At 41.2% G+C, this 19182-nt stretch overlaps 1 protein-coding gene across 1 annotated transcript in view; it reads left to right on the top strand.

Moving 5' to 3' along the window:
* znrf1 (zinc and ring finger 1) overlaps nucleotides 1-19182 on the top strand; it is a 91961-nt gene that overhangs the window by 54138 nt on the left and 18641 nt on the right. The window contains exon 2 of the mRNA XM_085166837.1: nucleotides 17268-17363. Coding sequence (XP_085022963.1) covers nucleotides 17268-17363 — 96 coding nt within the window. The remainder of the gene's footprint in view (nucleotides 1-17267; nucleotides 17364-19182) is intronic.

A 19182-nucleotide genomic window follows, 5' to 3' on the forward strand; every position in this document is an offset into this window, starting at 1 on the left:
GAAAATTAAAGTGTGTACAAAAAGTTTGAGATGATTGACTGACAGTAAACGTTTGACTTTTACAATATTTCTCAGATGAAGGAAACAAAACGAACCAGCAACTTGACAAAAACGAATTCAGGCTAAAAATGAGACCCGACATTTGAGTGAGACTTCTGATTCTGTTTTTTAACAAAGAATGTCGAAACTTAACATAAACACTGAAACTGGAGTGACGTCAGGTGCACAAAATCATTTGAATATCGACTTTTTTTTTCCATTATCTGGTTTGACAAAACCTAAAATCCAAGTCTGAATTTGCTAACCAAGACTTTCTGCTTTGGGCTCTGTGAGGGTCTCAGTGTCCTTTGACTTTTCCACACATAAAGTAATGTGACGCCAACTTCAGTCACAGATATTATCAAGACAGGAGGCAAAAAATAAACATGTCAAAACACAACACATTGCATGCATTGTGTGCTTTCAGGTTTCAGGACATCGTCTTGCCAAAAACAGACTGATTCGTTTTCTAATCTGTACTTTACGAGCTACAGTTACAGTTGGGTAAAAACACGTTTATATACTTTCTTCATCACCATTTCGGTGTCTTTCTGACACATGCAATTTGCACCACTTGTTTTAGTGGTATAACTGACTTACAGCTCAGCATGTTGCACATATAAAATGCGTTCATTCAGCACGTTGCATGACTTGAAGAAAAGAAGGAGATAAATATGATACTTTCAGACAGTTACACACTAAGCTTGGAGACATGACACGGGAAACACAGACTTTCGGTGCCACATACCTTGCAAAACATTTAATATTGCTGTCCATAAGTAACCTTGCTACTGTAACTGCTGTTTCCAAATCCACTTTGAGCCATTTGTTGCTGATGCAGTGTTTACTGTGGGGTTGCAAGGTTTTAACACTCTGCAACAAAGGCCAGCTGACTCTTGGATGTTTTTGTGACCTATAATGGGTTTCACAGAACATTGTGAAACAAGTAAGATACTCTGTGTGCACTCTCAGAATTGTCTTTGAGCAGCAGGCGCTTTAGAAAGCCACAGAAAGCCACATGCAGTGTGGCCAGTAAGAACCAACCAACACATTTGTACCATCGGTTGTCGAATGTATTAATTTGTTCACGTTTGGGTTATAGACAGTTTCTTTGTGAATGTATTTATTGTATTATTAGGGCTTCATCATTAATATTATTAGGACTAATTAAAAATAGTATTTTATTTGTCAATCTAATGTTAGTATTGTTTGCTAATAGTGATGGGTCGTTCGCGAACGAAATGGCTCTTAGAGCCGACTCTTTGAAGTGAACGACGCGAGCCGGCTCCTTATTGGGAGCCGTGAGGTTTTTTTTTTCTTTCTCTCACCCTCTCTCTCGCCCTTTTTTCCGCTAAACTCCGCACGCGCGGCCTGTACTTTGCGCTGGGCAGAGGGGGGAGGGGCGTTAGTTACACTCGCAGTAGCACAGGAACAGAGCCAGAGAGAAAGAGAGCGAGGGAGAACAACGTCACATTAGAAAGGTATAGTAATCATCCGCTATTTTCAGTTGCAGATGATAAAGGATTCAGAAATCATGCAGGCCCATATGACAGAGAATGTGCATCTTCTTTTTGTTTTAATATTTTAATTTATATTTAATTGTGTTGTGGTTTGCAGTGTTTTGTGTTGTTTCACGTTAAATTTGTTTAAAAGGAAAAAGCTGAAAATTTAAATAGTTAAAAGTTTAAAATGTAAATAGTTGTTCTTTGTATTATATGATTTATTTATTACATTTTATGTGGAGTGAATAAATAAAGTATATTTATGGTGGCCCTTAGAGACAAAGCACGTACAAACTCCAAAACACGTAAAAACTCAGAAGCACGTACAAACTCCAAAACGCGTAAAAACTCCAAAACACGTAAAACTCAGAAACACGTACAAAAGACAACAGAAGTGCTCCAGGATGCTAGGGCGCAGTGTTGAGCTTTTGTTACCTAGTGGCTACACAAGCCAGGAAGAATCAACAACCGGATTTGGTGTGTGGTAGTAACAGGTAAATGAACTTTTTTTTTTTTTAAATTATTTGTCTATAAATACACAAACAATACACACATGCTTTAAATTGTGTAATTTAAGTGATCTAGTAGCTCTGCTTTGGAAGTTCAGTAAACGCTAGAAATGTGTTTTGGAGTTTGTACGTGCTTTTTGGAGTTTGTATATGCTTTAGAGTTTGTACGTGCTTTGTCTCTAGGGGCCATATATAAACATATATAAATAAAACCACTTTTTTTAACATTAGTAATTCCTTTTCTGCATAATTTTATATTATTGTTAATGATTAAATAATTAAAGCAACAAAACAACCTGAAGAGCCGGTTCGGAGCCGAAAGAGCTGGCTCTCTAAAAAGAGCCGGAAATCCCATCACTATTCGCTAACAAGACACCAGCATCTTTTTCACTCAAGTGTTTTCAGCAGTCATATCACACATTAACCCTAACTCTAGTCAATCACAATATATAAATGTTTCATTTTTTTGTTAATCTGCCAGCTACCAAGACAGACTATGTGTGATGTTCGATTTTGAGAGTGTGATTATTTCCTGGGTTCACGTGTCAAAACTGCTTTAGAGAACACAAGCATGAGACCCAAACCTTTCAAAACGTATTCAGCCGCTCTCATTCAGCTCAGGCTGAAAGTAGCAGCCCACGCGAACACGTCATACATGTCAGCGTGTGGTGTTCGTGGCTTCCTGCTGACAGAGTTCAGCGTCAGTGTCTGTCTCGATGTCTTTATCAGTGGCCGGTGGTTAGTTGGGAGCTGCAGCAGGGTGTCAGGCGGGGCTTGGCCACCAAGGCTCGATGAAATATGCATTGGCCCGAGATTGAGTTGACTGACCTTGCTCGGTTGTGTGTGTTGTCTGTGCAGGGGTTTGACAAGAATAAGTCTCCACGGGACCATTTAATAGCACTCGGGCTCAGAGGGTGTGACTGCTCTATCTGTTCGGCCCCTTTCCTTGTTGTTACTGCGTAGTCATGCAAGTTATGTGCCGCTGCTGTTTGTGTGTTTTTAGTCTGTAGACAGGTGGACTGGAGAACAGATTGCCTGAAGGTTTGAATGGCAGCTTCAGTGCAGAGCGTCTCCATTTCTTATACCTGGATGGATTGTTTTGACAGAAGTCACAACTACGAAAAAACTGAAATGACTACATGAACTCAATTACAAGCTCGGACCTGTAGGCCTTATTAACATCCCTCCCTGCAAAACTAGGTGACTTTGACCAAGAGGCTGTTGACCTGAGCCGTTAGTATCAATCATTTTCAAAGCACGACACATACGAAGCTGTTTAGCATTTTGTTTCATTTTGGGAAAAAAAGTGTCCGTTATTAACATTTCCTTTTTGTACTGACAGCCGACAGATTAGAGGTTCATACTTTGATCACAATTAAACATCTGACATTTTTAGATAATCTTGTCATGAATGTGCGATGATGTCATTGGTCAGAACTGGAAATGCAACCTGTGAGGAGTATTCATCCATCCATCCATCCATTCGCTTCCACTTATCCTTTTCAGGGTCGCGGGGGGCGCTGGAGCCTATCCCAGCTGTCATAGGGCGAGAGGCGGGGTACACCCTGGACAGGTCACCAGTCTGTCGCAGGGCCAACACACAGGGACAGACAACCATTCGCACTCACATTCATTCGCACATTCACACCTAGTGGCAATTTGGATTATCCAATTAACCTATCCCTACAAGCTGCGTGTCTTTGGACGGTGGGAGGAAGCCGGAGTACCCGGAGGGAACCCACGCAAACACGGGGAGAACATGCAAACTCCACACAGAAAGACCCCGGCCTGATGGTGGAATTGAACTCAGGACCTTCTTGCTGTGCGGCAACAGTGCTAACCACCGTGCTGCCCCAGTATTCATACAGCTGAGAATAATAATATTGATAAAGTTGCTGGTGTTATGATGTAATTGACCAATTTCAGAGCATAATCAGCTAATCTGAGATACATTGTGTTTTTTATGGAATATTTTTTAAAAACAACCATCCTTCAATTTTAAAGAAGCACAAAGGCAGTAAGATGTTTTAGCAAGTGAACCTCTGTTTTGTAATTTCACTCGCTTCATGAGACGCAGTTACTGAGTGAAAATGTTTACCAGCTACATAGAATTCACTTCTGTGTTGCTGATTTAACTTATAATCTGATTTATAAGTCAAAGTAGAAACTTCTAGCTAATTGTGGTGGCGCCACAGGCTCATATACCGCAGCCTATGGCGCTAACGTCGTACATATAGAAGAGTAAGAGGAGAATGACTCAGAGTTGTTAGAGAAAAGCTTCAAAGTAGCACCAGGAGGCACTGGAGAAAAAGCTAACGGGCATATGGAATCAAACTTTTCTTTCAAAAAGAATACAGTTAAAAGCAACATTCACTCTTTCTAGCTAAGCTGCCACCCAAGATAACGGCCCACGCTCTTTTAAGTATCAATCCTGTGAGCAGCACAAAGTTGATCGTTTAAGCAACTCTGTTACACTTCATTGGAAATCATAGGCACATTTAACATTTAGTTATTGGGCTGTTAGAGGAGCACTATCATTGTTGAGTGTGTGTTTATGTGTTTGAGCTGGCTAAGTTTGCTCAATACGGCCAGTTTCTCTTCTCAGTCATGTCACAAATATGCTGCTGTATTGGCTGAGGTCTATCACACCAGGTAAGACCCCAGGTGCAGGCTGTGTAAAGATGCCCCTGAGACAATCCAGCACATCAGCAGGGTGCAAGATGCTAGCAGGCAAGGCATACATGGAACGCCATAACCAAGTGGCCGGCATAGTGTACAGGAACATCTGTGCAGAGTATGACCTGGAAGTCCTGAGGTCAAATGGGAGATGGAGAATTGCCGAGCTAAGATCCTGTGGGACTTCCAGATACAGACGGACACAATTGTGATGGCTAACCGACCGGACACAGTGGCGTTAGAAAAACAGAGGAAGACGGCCATAGTGATAGATGTAGCGGTTCCGAATGACAGCAACATCGGGAAGGAGGAACATGAGAAGCTTAAGAAAATCCAAGGGCTCAGAGAAGAGCTCAAGAAGATCTGGAGGGTGAAGGTAACATCGGTCCCAGTGATAATCGGAGGACTAGGTGCGGTAACTCCCAAGCAAGGCGAGTGGCTGTCATAGAAAGAACTTAAGCTTAAGATGACTCAACTTAAGACAAACCAGGTCAGAGCTGTATTTTCAGGCACTAACTGCTTCCAAGTGTTGAAAGCTTCAGATAAATTCTGCAGAGCACAATTACAAAAAGTACCTTTAACCCTATAAAGCCGGTCAGAGCAGGCACGCTCCGTTTTGCGTAACTATTTTTAAATCCCGGTAGTTCTGCAACCACGTAAGCTAGCGCAATAATTTTTTTTGCATATGAAACCGGAGGAGTTGTACTTACATCTTATGCCATCAGCTTGTCCTCGGTCACAGTTTCCTTCCACATAAAGCTTTGCAAAAACTGCATAAAAAGCACTTGCAGCAACAAAAACATAATATTCCAGAAACACGCTTTGCCGATCCGATGAGCTGTTTGTAAAACTTCCTACGTCCATCAGCACGAACTATCGCATGTCCGCCATGTCCTGCCCAAAACCGGAAGTGACGTCATTTTATGGAAATGTAGTTTTTTACCATCAGGGCCTCATGAGCCTATACTGGTGTTTTTAAAAGTTATGTTTGACTTTATGACTTTCTGTGTCGTTTCTGGGATGCTTAGGACTCATATTGCACTGCTGGAAATAGTTTATTTTGATGCATATGCTGCTTTTTTGCAAATTTGCATTATAATAATATTTATTTTCGTTTTTCCTGCAGTATATAAAAATTGGTGTATTTCAAAAATAAAACTATGAAGGCACTCAAAATAAATTTCCTGTGGTGGGAAACTATTTTGTGCAACTTTTTTGTATTTACAGTTTTGAGGGATAAGCCTCTTAAATTTCTCTAATTAGAAATATATGTTAAAAAAACAAAAACGATTTTAAATTTTTTTGTAGTTTATTGCACTTTTTTTGCAATTTATTTAATTACTATGCACTTAATGCAGACATATTATTAAAATTTGGGCTATAATGGTTGTATTGATGTATAGCAACTTGAAATGCTCCCAAGAATGGCTCTACAGCATGTAAAAATATAATATAGGCTCTGGTGGACTTGGTTCTATGATAGGTCTTAAAGGGTTAATGAAACTATTTGCTATCAGAATTTGCCAAATTTTATTTACACTACTTTATAAAAGTGTTAATAAGGCTGCCCCCTACATAAGAAACAATAAAATGCTGTACTTGGGTTTGAGTGGTGTGGTGGTTAACACCTTTGCTTTACTACAAGAAGGTTCTCGGTTGATACTTCCCGATCAGCTGAAGCCTTATTGTGCCGCTTGTGTTCTCAGACAGTTTTAAAAGATTGTCTTGCATCATTAACTTGTGTTTGTTCTTTCTAAACTCCAGCCCAAACCAGTTTAGTTTAATGCTTAGCTATGAAGTGCTCAAAATCTGCACGTTCTTGTTCATCTATTCTTTGTCGCAGAGAATATGTGAAGAGTTAGCGTCACAATGACAGGATGGATGCAAGTCAGTTGAGGCTCCAAGAACCATCAATTTGTTTGCATTAATCCTGTATTATATCATAATTAGTAAAGAGCAAAATATTTATGTCGAAAACGACATTAACGATTATTTTAGTCGACATTTCCTGCTGTGAAGTGTAATAATAATAATAATAATAACAAAGTTATTAAAGGTCAGTCATTCAATCAGTCAGTTTATTAGTATTCAGCACCAATCAGCAGGATTTTGCCGCGAGTGACTGATGTCATTAAGAGGATGAATGACTGTTAATTACAAGTGGATGTGTTTTAATTGCTTTAGCCGTAATCGGATGTTTCTGTTGTGATTACAAACTGATTTTCAGTGGATACACAGGAATTGATTTTCCCATCCCTTTTGTGATCGTTGAATGGAGCAGATTTCGCCCTTTTGAAAGTTTGTTTCTACTTGAGGCAGGAGTGGCAGTACCCATCTGATAGAGAAGATTTTAAGGACCCATCTGCTGTTGGAAAAATCCAAGAGCAAAGATATCTGACAATGTTCTGCCAAATTAATGTGGGTTTTTTTTCTGCTTCGAGAACTGAGCTCATCTCCTGCAGCGGCTGAAGACTCTTGGATACTGTGTTGTGCTAAGAAACAGCGCAGAGAGAGATGTAATGAAATTAAAATGCAGGCACTGAAATTGATTTTAGCCCAAACGAAATAATCATCTGTTGGTGAGAGCTTCTGGGTGGTATTCCAGTGCACCCGTCACACTTCATGCATATTACATTCGCTTTGTCACAGTTTATAAACCGTCATCTGGTGTTTTAATGTGACCAATCAGGCGAAGCTGCCTATCATGTGGTGGTCCTCCTGACACAAATCGTGATTTAGTAAGACGCCAGCAATGAGCCAGCTGCAGGGAAATCCCGACTGGAAGCTTAACAACAGATTTTGCATTAGGGTCCTTATCCAGCTTTGATTTCCACCGTTCACTGAATGCTAATTATTGTATCACAGCGTCGCGCTGCTCTCCTCTGCAACTTTGACACACAGATGTTTTTCATCACTGAAACATCAGAGAGGACTGACTGAGAAAACAGGATAACGCAGCATTCAGTTTAATTCAAGTGTTGGCTCTGAATGTAAAAAAATGGTAATACATGCAGCACCTGCAGCCAGACAGGAAACACAAACACCGAGCAACAAGGTGAGATTTTCTGCACTTTCAAAAGAATCATTATTTTAATTTTCCATCTAAAAGTAGCAGCGCCAAAGGGGAGAATGTTCTTTACCAGTTATTAGTTCTTACCTTATAAAGATTTCCGTTTCATTTAAACTGGTGGGAAAAACCTACAATCACTGGCCACTTTATTAGTTACACCTTGCTAGTATCACGTTGGAACCCGTTTTGCCTTCAGAACTGTATTAATCCTTCATGGCACAGTTTCAACAAGCTGCTGCAAACATCCCTCAGAGATTTTGGCCCATATTGCCATGATAGCATCACACAGTTGCTGCAGATTTGTTGGCTACACAACTCACTGCCATGCTCATGAAAGCAGTTTGAGATCATTTGAAATTTGTGACGTGCTGCATTATCATGCTGGAAGCAGCTGACAGATGATGGGTATTTGGTAAAGGTCTCGTAAAGGGTGGACATCGTCAGCCATAATACTCGGGCAGGATGTGGTGTTTAAAAACTTCTTAGGAAAACATCCCCCACACATTTACACCGCCTCAGTTTCCTGTTTTTACCTGACAGAAGCCGGATAAGGTACGGTCTTCTGCTGCTGTACCACGTCTACTTCAAGGTTCGACGCATTAAGCATTCATGCTGTTCTGCATACCTTCTAAGATAGGATAGATCAAGAGATAATTTATTGATCCCACAAGGGAAACTGTTGTAACAAGTGGTTATTTAAGTTACTACTAGGTTAAAGCAGTCTGGTAATTCCCTTCTGACCTCTGACATCAATGGATATTCTTTGTTTTTCCAGTCTGTTCTCTGTAAACCCCAAAGATGCTTGTGCAGGAAAATTCCCAAAAGATAAGTAATGTCTGAAATTTGCATATGAAAACAAAGGCACTGCGCATGCGCGTTTTACCCATATTCTATCGCGATATTTTATTTTCTTATCGTTGCCCAACATTATACCGGTATTACCGTGAACGGCATAATATGGCCCAGCCCTACCAACAACCATGCCGTGTTTAAAGTCACCCTAATCGTCTGTTTGAACTTCAGCTTGCTCTTGGTTCAAAATGAGTGGACGAGACAAGAAAAGAAATCAAAGGGACAGGCTTTGGAGCCATACAGGACGCACAGTCTGACAGTACACAGCAGCTTACATCCACTTTGCCTTTAAAGCTGGTGTGAAGGGAGGTTGAAGAAAGCTAAAAGAGCTGAGCGGCTGCACCAAATAAATAAGGATCAATCAGGTCTCTTAGAACCCTAGAGTAAAAATATGGAGCTGGAGATGAGCACAATAGATTCTCTTTGAAGTCTTTTAATACAATCGCCTCGTCCTGGATCCTAATTGAGATATACCAACAGAAATCCAGCCCAATTGTTTCTGAATGTAAGTTCATCCCAAATCAAACTGATATAAGAAATCCTTTGCAGTGAAAGATTACAGCTAAGCCAAGGGTGAAATCAGTCTTTGTTGCTTTCTAACAAACATCATCTAATGAACAATGGCTGCCGTATGTAATATGCCAACACGTTCTCACTCCCAAAGCGTAACATTTTAGGCTAGGTGACAAATCGTCAACATATTACGTTTTCGGCTACCCACCACGTTCCTAAATGACGACCTCGGAAAAATGAGGAAATATGAGAACCATATGGACTCAATCTACACATGTTCGCTCTTTTTCTTCAAATCACTTAGAAACACGCTATTTAACATCATTAAAGTCATGGTTAACCTCAGGAAAAGGGTTATGGTTAGGGCTAGGGATAAGGTTAGGTTTAGGGCTGGAATACAGGGCTGGAACGTCTATTACCGCGGGAGTGTCATTGCACTGGATTTCGCCCATAACCCGCCACGTACCATAAGAACGCCGAAGGTCTCCTTTTGCGTTCCTCAGGAACGCCGCGGGACGTGACAAAACGTCGGCATGTTACACCTCGGGAGTGAGAACGGGCTCAATATGCAGTGTTGGGGAGTAACGGAATACATGAACCGCCGTTACGTATTTAAAATACAAAATATGAGTAACTGTATTCCGTTACAGTTACCGTTTAAAAAGGTGGTATTTAGAATACAGTTACTTTGTTGAAATAAATGGATTACACGGCGGTACTTCCCTGTTTCATATTGTGGCGGGTCAGGACTGTTTGGGTTTTGTTTGACAGCTACGTTCTGTTGTTCCAGGCGGCAGCGTTACGGTTGCCATGGTTACAGGGTGACGCTCTCTCTCTGCGTGTTTCCTGGGTGAGAGAGGCCTTTTTGTTGTTGTTGTGCTAAGCTAACAGGCAGAATGCTACAGGTATAGCTCTAAAGAATGTAGCATCATGGGCAGTGTAGTCCGTGCTGCAGGGAGAATGGACTGCCATACCCGTTATGTGTCTGTGAGCGAGGGAGGGAGAAAAAGGAAAAGTACGAGCTGTCATCGAGCAAAAACGGGAGCTGGAAGCATGTAAATATAATAATAACCACTGCAGCCAAGAAGAGAGCCTGAAGAGCCCAGTTGTAAGTAAGCTATTAAGACTCGACTGTACACCGTGTTCGTGTTTTCCTCTGAAACAATAAGTTCAGTTGGAGCAGCCTTTCAACGCCTCTCTCTGTCTCTCACAAGCAAAGTTGACCCAGACAACAAAGTAAAGCTAGTTTTCAGCTACGAGCCCGACACAGAACCGAGGAATTAGCCAGAGGTCCGTTAACGGAATATGTTACAGAATACATTTTGGGGCATGTATTCTGTATTCTGTAATGGAATACATTTTAAAAGTAACCTTCCCAACACTGGTAATATGTTAGTAAGAAAAGAATTACTCAGTGAAGCTGGATATGAGCAAAGATTTGTATAAAGAGCCATTGCTGCTGAATGTTTATATGTAGCTCTATATTACTTTGAGTAATGCAAGGCAAACACATTTCACTTCTATTATTGTCAAGACAACGCAGACACCACTACAACAGATACCTCTAAAACTGGACGCCTCACACCAGAATAATCTAGATCAGGGATGTGAAGCTCATTTTACGTTGTGGGTCACATACAACCCGCTTTGATCTTAAGTGGGCTGGACCAGAGAAACTACAGGATAAACATGTAAAAATAGATAGAAGGTTCTAGTAGTTCATTTAAGTCAGTCATTGTTAAGTCAGCGTATAATTTAGTTGTAAAAAAAACTAGTGCTGTCAGTGTTAATCTGGTTAAAATGACATTAACGGCATAACTGCATTAATGTGGCAAATCTCTGTTAGCGAGGGATCGCCCCGTGCGTGGGGCTGCACGGTGTCAACGCGTTGGCGCGGTTAGCTCATTAACACGTTAGCACCGCGCAGCCCCACGCACAGGGTGAGCTGCGTTTACTCGCTAACGGGGATTGCCGCGGTTAACGAGATTAACACTGACAGGACAAAAAAACCCAGATGATTTCCCCCGAAACAGATAATTTTCAATAGCAGATGGTGTAAAAACGGGAACCTTTCTCTCATTTAATTGTTTATTTCTGGCTTCATTACTTTGGTGTTTTATGAATGGCAGTTGGTGAAGGTGGGGGTGGGGGGGTTGGGGGGGGGGGGGGGTTATTAATAGAAAAAGGTGTAAAACTTGTGAAAATATAGTTAAAAGTTGATTTTCAAAAGCTGTTCAGTGGGCCAGATGGGAGTCTTTGCTGAGTCAATTCTAGCCCCTGGGCCTTATGTTTACACGCCTGATCTACAGGTTTAAACATTATTGGCTATTACTGGCCAGATGAATATTAAATCAATGTTGCTATGTGGTGAACTGTCCACCCTCCACAGAAAACTGTCTGGACTTTTTTAAGTTTCTTGAAGACGTTTCATCAGTTCTAAGAGCAAATGGTGGAGAGTCCCAGATTTTAAGCCCTATGGGAGTGTCCCCAAGAGGGTCATGGACCCCCTATTGATCACCTTGGCTCATGTGATTGCTCTTAGAACTGAAGAAGCTTCTCGGATGAGAGGTGAAACGTCTTCAAGGAAAAGTCCAGACGCTATTCTCTGTCTTTCTTCACAGACATGTCGTTCTCAGCAGCACTGAGAAATTTCTCCTCTTAGTCATTTGGTGCCAACCGTCCCACAGCTCGCGACCATAAAAGCGCTGTGTGGCATTTATCGCCACACCACCTGTGGTCCTAAGATGACACTGAAGGAAAATATCAGAGAAATGTGCCCGTAGGACTGCAAAACAGGCCTGCGCACACTCACAGCACACATCTGTGTCCATGCTCTCACATAGGCACCAGTATAATTAATTTATGATCCGGCCCTGTGATTTATTTTCGTCCCTATCTGACCTTATGCGCTCCTTGAATACGAAATGTCCGCGAGGATTCGCGGTGCTTGGCTGAGTTGAAAGCGAACGCACACACAAGCTGCGCAGCTAGAGTCCTGCTGGACCACGTATCACAATCCTTCATTTCTCCTCGAAACGCTTCGGCTCTCTCACCTTCTTCCTGCACCTCTTTTTCGCTCATGTCTTCCATCTCCCACTCTCTGCTCATCCCTATGGAGCGTCTGAAAATAGCAGCTAAGGGAAATGTGGGTCAGCTGCCATGTAGTGTGTGTAGCGAACGTTTCTCTGTGTGTTTTCTACCTGCACCTCCTTAGCGTTTTTCACATTTCACAGAAATGAGCACCACGTATGTATGCTGCAGTTCTGCAGTGTTATTTTTGTTTTTTACTTTATTTTCCACTTGTAAGCCTGTGAATGTCTTAGAACTGTATGTGTCATCACTCCAGCAAATTCTCACACAGGAGAAGCTCAAACCTTTGTTTAGCTTTAAGTCCTCTTCACACTGAAGGTCCCTTTACCTCAGCCAGGTGCAGGGACCTGTCATTAATTTCCATTTTTGTCAGCTACCAATTTTCTATCATGGTAGCTGCCGTTTGTGGACTGAGGCTGCCTCGTATTGCTACAATTTAAATGGAGCATTTATTATGCCTTATTTCTGTTTCATCAAATTTGGTAGAGTTGCATCTAACCATCTTTAGTATGAGCTCCATATCACCAGTGCTTGTTTAAAGACTGTTATTTAGTGGCGATTTTATGGGGGAAATGCTTTTCTCATCCAGTCATCAGAACAAAACTGAGAGGATATTTTGATATTTTTGCTGCCTGGGTCTAAAAAGTTCAGCATATGTCAAATGAATATCGTACGGTAAATTATTTGTGTTCAACATATTTGTAGTTTGACAAATATGTTAATAATATCAACAATCTGACGTTCACCTACAGAATGATCCACCATTTGGTGAAAGTGGGGAAGAAGAGCAAGGTTTTTTTAACCAGGCTTGGGAAGGGGGAAGCCTGCTTTCAGGAAACACACACAAAGTACAAGAACTACAGGAAAGAACGGGTCAAAATGAATGACATGCAGCAGTGGGATATTAATACATGATGACTGAAAAGAAGGGGAGGGAAGAAGAAATGCCCATGTCATCACAGGAAGTCCCCAATATCATGAGCCTATGGCTGTATCCCAATTCAGGGTCTGCAGCCTTAAAGTACGCAGCCTCAACGATCCTCAAGGGCCACGTACTTAAAGACCGCTAAGGCCGGAAGTGCGAGGCTTGTGAAATGGGACGGTCTAGCCTCCGTTGCGCTGCCCAGGTTGCCTAGCAACCATGATACTAACAGCTGGAAACGTTTCATACAGCTTTGTTTGACAGAAATGAAGGAGAAAATCTTTTGTTCATGTGTTTGTTTGTTTCTACATGAGTTTTGATCATTCTCTGTAAGATTAAGCTCAGCTATTGAACGGCGTATATTTTAAAGTAAAGGCTTTAAAACCAAGTTAGTACAAACGTCACTAATGTCACATAACTTTGCCGACATGTGGCCAACAGGAATGTTTTAATGTTCTTCATTATTAAACATTTGCACATAAATAAGCGACATAATATTCAGTACTTACTTAAAGTTTACTCTTCGGGCGCCCCTCATCCGCCGTTTTTTTCGGCAAAATTATCCACACCCACCGCCGCGCTATGCATTCTGGGATATGTTGGGCCACGAAGTCTACACCGCCACGTCCTTAAAATTCAGGGAAATGAAGGACGCATTTGAGGGCCGCATTTCGAGCAGCCTTCGAATTGGGACAGCCTTTGTCGCGTCGCGGTGACGTAATCGGCCTTAAAATGCAGCCTTTAAGGCTGCAGACCCTGAATTGGGATACAGCCAATAGCAACCTAACTAAGGTATGGTCACCTGAGTTTAAAGTAGAGATGGTGTCTGCCTCCTGAAGAGTCTGACACGTTACCCTGTACACTTAAAGCAATGAACTCTTTTGGGATAACATCATAGTGTTAGTCCTGAATATATGATCAAGCCTGATCATACAAGACATTAACAGGGAACTGGTGAGGGAAAAATACAACCTCTGTTAATACTCTCCTTGCAGAATTTGTACCAACTGAAAGCTCTTCTCCTCACAACTTTAACTTAAAAATTAATTTGGTCACAGTTATGTCATATGCACAGGATGCTGCCATGTTGCAGTTTAGTTGTAGGTGGGCTATTTTTTTAACTACAGTCGTCACATGTCCAGTGTTATTTGCAGTTCGCAGTTCCTCCTGCTAGACTGAGAAGCTCCTGCTTTTAAAATAACACCCCATTAGTAATGTCTACGAGCTGTTATCGTTATCTATAACTGACAATTTGGTGTTAAGTATCATTTAGGAAGAGTATAATAGAATAGAATAGAATAGAATAGCCCTTTATTGTCATTGTACATGTATAATGAAACTGTGAGTGGTCCAAACCAACTGTGCAGGAATAAAATATAAATAGTAAGACAGTGAATATTGTAAAGGTTTTAAAACCACACAAGTTTTACTGCCTAAAGCTAACCAAATGACATAGACATAGAAAGCAACAAAAGGGCTTCAGATCAGAGCTGAACTAAACCCTCTTGGCTGAAAATGAGATTATTCGTTTCTTATTTGGAAGACTTACAAACTTGTTGGCACCACAGGCACATCAGTGACCACTTGTCATAAATGTTTGACCTCTTATCAGAATGTAGTGGTTGGGGATTTGGAGCGGGGACATCGTCCTGACACACCCAGCAGCGAGTTGGGAGTTATTTGCTTGCGCCTTGTCCCATCTCGTCAAGCAGATCCCAGAGCTTGGCTTCTCCACCTGGGTGGTGTCTGGCCCCCTGTAGCACCAGTTCCTGGAGATGTTGAGTCTGCAGAAAAGCCTCCACTCCCACTCAGCGTCCCAACTTCTGTCCAAGACACGCTGCTTATCTTGACTGTGAGCCGCAGCAGCCTTGCAGAACTGCTGCGGCTCACATACTTGACATTGTGGAGCTGATACTATTCCAAACTTTATTCCAAACTCCTTTCTCTGTAGCATTTAACGAAACTGATTTTTTTCACAGCAGCAGTCCTGGCCACAGCAAGCTTATCTCACTGTACCTCATGCAGCCTGACCTTATTGAGAAACGTTGGAAGTTGTTGGTCTAAAACTAGCAAAAGACAAGAAAGGAAAGAGGAATTAGGAAAAGAAAAAGACAGAACATTACAAATTAAGAGGTCTAATACTTCCAGGATTAGTTAGCAACAGCAAAACGCTATGCACCTAAAACATTTCCACAGAAAGTCTCTGAAAAGAAGAAGGGGAAAATGCTCAGCAAGAATCCTGGAGAAAAAAGACCCCCATCAGTGTAATTGTTTATATATATGCAAATCTCATTAAACCACCAAACAACTGCAGCGTTTCCTCCCATATAATCGATTTTTAATAAACGGAAACCAAAAGGCAGTGAAACTGGTGGATTTTTCCAAAGAATTTACACATTGAAATTAGCAGTTTTGTATATTTTTTTAGCAGTTTGTTGGTACCAGTCTTGATTTGAGCAAAGGTACAGTAGAGTGAGCTCAGTAAACTGAAGTAATCTGGATACAAAACCCACTGGCCTAATACCTGCTGAAATATATCCCATTCTCGGCGATGCAGAACGTGAAGAGTCACTGCCGTTTTGATTGAAGCTCCCTTTTGTCACAGTCGCAGCTGTTTTCAGCTGTGTGGCCCAGTGATGACCTAGTTATCTGGTATGTGTTATACTAATATAGTTAACCCTGATGGTTCCAAAGAGCACAAACAGAGAGTACTGACACAGCTACAACTTTACAGAACTTGGGAAAACAAGCACAGATGAGTGTTTTTAAAGTGGGGTGAAAGGGAAGAACTGGATAGCACAATGATAATGGCCTGGGTTCATTCTAATCAGTCTTCCACATCACAAAGTTTTATTTTAGGCAATGTTTCTTTCCTTAACTGATAATAAAGCATTGGCTAATGTTTGTTTTTTTAGAAAGGCAGACCTTCTACTCCATCTGACACCAATTTTTCCTATTAGTAAGCTGGATATGCTAATGGACACGCTAATAGAAGCCAATAAGTGGGTTATTATTTTTTATCCATTCTCTTAGTTTGAAAGTTAACTCAAAAACACCTTCCTGTCTTTTGTTTTCTCTTCTGGTTGGCTCACTTGTGGCGGTCCTTGATATCGTTGATGTCACGGCGGGGTGCACCGGTGTGGAAAGAGGTAGATCCAGATGCAGACACGGTGGAGACAAAACGTAGTTTCAAAAACAACGCGAGCCTTTATTGGCTGATTGCAGAAGAAAAACAAGGAACTAGGGAAACTAAGGAGGCCTGAACACTGTGTTAACAAAATCTGTGACACTCAGTGAAAAACTATGACAAACTATGAACACTGAGTAAACTAGAAAACACAGAGAAACAATAGAGTAAACCTATGAAAACTGTGGTGAGGTTAACAGATGATCTGACATTGACTGAGTGGAAACAGACTAAATGCACATAAGGAATGATCAAAGGAAGTAAAATCACATGGGGAAAACGGCTGACAACAATTGACATAATGACAGGACACGTGAAACTAAACATAACACAAAACTCTTTCAAAATAAAACAGGAAACATAAGGAGATCCAGACATGACTTGAACTTGACAAACAAAGAAAACTTGAACATTTAACGTGGCAGAATGTAACTAGATAAACCGAAATGAAACTAGACTAAAAAGAATAACAACTCAGAATACTTGGTCACATGACCCAGGGCCATGACAGTTGACCTCATTCAGCCCAAGATAGCGGCCATCCTGGGCTTCAGCTGGGGTCCGTAGTCCTTCCTACGGTGCGAGTTAGAAATGTGCTCTAACTCAAACATGCAGCAGGTGGAAAACTGGATCATGCGCTGCTATGATAAGTTCACCAAAGGTGCAGAGCAGAACAAAGGACCTTGCCAGCTGTATTCAAAGACTGTTTGGGTCTATTTGGGTATTTTAACATCAGAACGGCCGGGATTTCCTATTATCACATTCTTTTACATTACAAAATGACATTTTACATTTTGTTCCTTTGGGTGAAATGCACTCACAATGAAGCCGATGCTTGTTTATTTCACAGTCATGTGTGTGCATATATCTTTGCACTGATCTTTTACTTTGCTCCTCTTCTTCCTAGGATTCAAGTGTCCTGTCTGCTCCAAGTCTGTGGCGTCCAATGAAATGGAGGTTCACTTTATCATGTGTCTAAGCAAGCCTCGCCTCTCTTACAATGGTAAGAAACACCTCCTTCTGTTCTTTTTATCATCGATCTGGTAGAAATCAGGCTCGCTGTGCCAGGGAACAATGAGCTTGAAGGCCTTGAAGCTGCTGCGCTCACAAATATTCGTGACAAGGTGGGCGGGTCTAAAGACAGGAGCTTGTTATCGAGCTAGTCCTTCAAAAACATGATAAATATGAATGAGGGGCAATGAGGAAAATCATAAAAATTCATAACATGAATTTATACAACCCGACAGTTTCAGCCATCCACTTTGGAAAACACAAACACAGCTGAGGCTGCAAAGCCCTCGACTGCTGCGCTCTGACATGTGACCTCTTCAGTTTCACAGCTCTTACTGGTTCTGTGTGATTCTGTTATGCCTGTTGGGGGTTTTTACTTTTTGCTGTCATTCTACTGGAGTACCAAACTGTACTTGCAAGATCCAAGACACGCTGCTTATCTTGACTGTGGGCTACAGCAGTCTTGCAGAACTGCTGCGGCTCACATAACCTGTGGACCTCGTGGTGCTGATACTACCAACCCTGCCTCGGTACATTGAGTTTTTTCTTTTATAATAACAGCCTACATTGAGTCTCAGCTATAAGCGTACAGTGTGTATTTAGTCTTCACTTTTATAGGTTTAAGATGAGTTGGTATTAACCCTTTAAGACCTACCATAGAACCAAGTCCGCCAGAGCTTATATTATATTTTTACATGCTGTGGAGCCATTTTTGGGAGCATTTCAAGTTGCTATACATCAATACAACCATTACAGCCCAAATTTTAATAATATGTCTGCATTAAGTGCATAGTAATTACATAAATTGCAAAAAAGTGCAATAAACTACAAAAAAATTGAAAATCGTTTTTGTTTTTTTAACATATATTTCTAGTTAGAGAAATTTAAGAGGCTTATCCCTCAAAACTGTAAATACAAAAAAGTTGCACAAAATAGTTTCCCACCACAGGAAATTTATTTTGAGTGTCTTCATAGTTTTATTTTTGAAATAAACCAATTTTTATACACTGCAGGAAAAACGAAAATAAATATTATAGTGCAAATTTGCAAAAGAGCAGCATATGCATCAAAATAAACTATTTCCAGCAGTGCAATATGAGTCCTAAGCATCCCAGAAACGACACAGAAAGTCATAAAGTCAAAGATAACTTTTAAAAACACCAGTATAGGCTCATGAGGCCCTGATGGTAAAAAACTACATTTCCGCGAAAATGACATCACTTCCGGTTTCGGGCAGGTCATGGAGGACATGCGATAGTTCGCGCTGACGTCTAATCCAATGTAGGAAGTGTTATGAACAGCTGATTGGATCAGCAAAGTGTGTTTCTGGAATATTATGTTTTTGTTGCTGCAAGCGCTTTTTATGCAGTTTTTGCAAAGCTATATGTGGAAGGAAACTGTGACCGAGGACAAGCTGATGGCATAAGATGTAAGTACAACTCCTCTGGTTTCATATGCAAAAAAAATTATTGCGCTACCTTAAGTGGTTACGCAAAACAGAGCGTGCCTGCCTCAGCTTTAAAGGGTTAAGCTGCAACCTCCAGGGCTAACAAACCAAGCCATAAACTGCAGTTTCTGCGTTCCAAAAGCAGCTCAGTCACTACTGACCGCCATGATGACGTGTCCAACTTTACAGTAGGCTTAAACATGTTTACAAACTGCTGCACAAACTCATGCATTTGGATACTGGTCAGGTTGTTTCTGCTTTGAGCGGGGCGCCAACTTATGCTTGTTTTATGGTACTGCAGTTGTTTTTGTCTGGGTATGAATTTTATTACAAATAGAAAACCAACCAATGCAAACTTGTCATG

The sequence above is a fragment of the Neolamprologus multifasciatus genome, chromosome 7 (genome assembly GCF_963576455.1).
Source record: "Neolamprologus multifasciatus chromosome 7, fNeoMul1.2, whole genome shotgun sequence".
Taxonomy (NCBI): Eukaryota; Metazoa; Chordata; class Actinopteri; order Cichliformes; family Cichlidae; genus Neolamprologus; species Neolamprologus multifasciatus.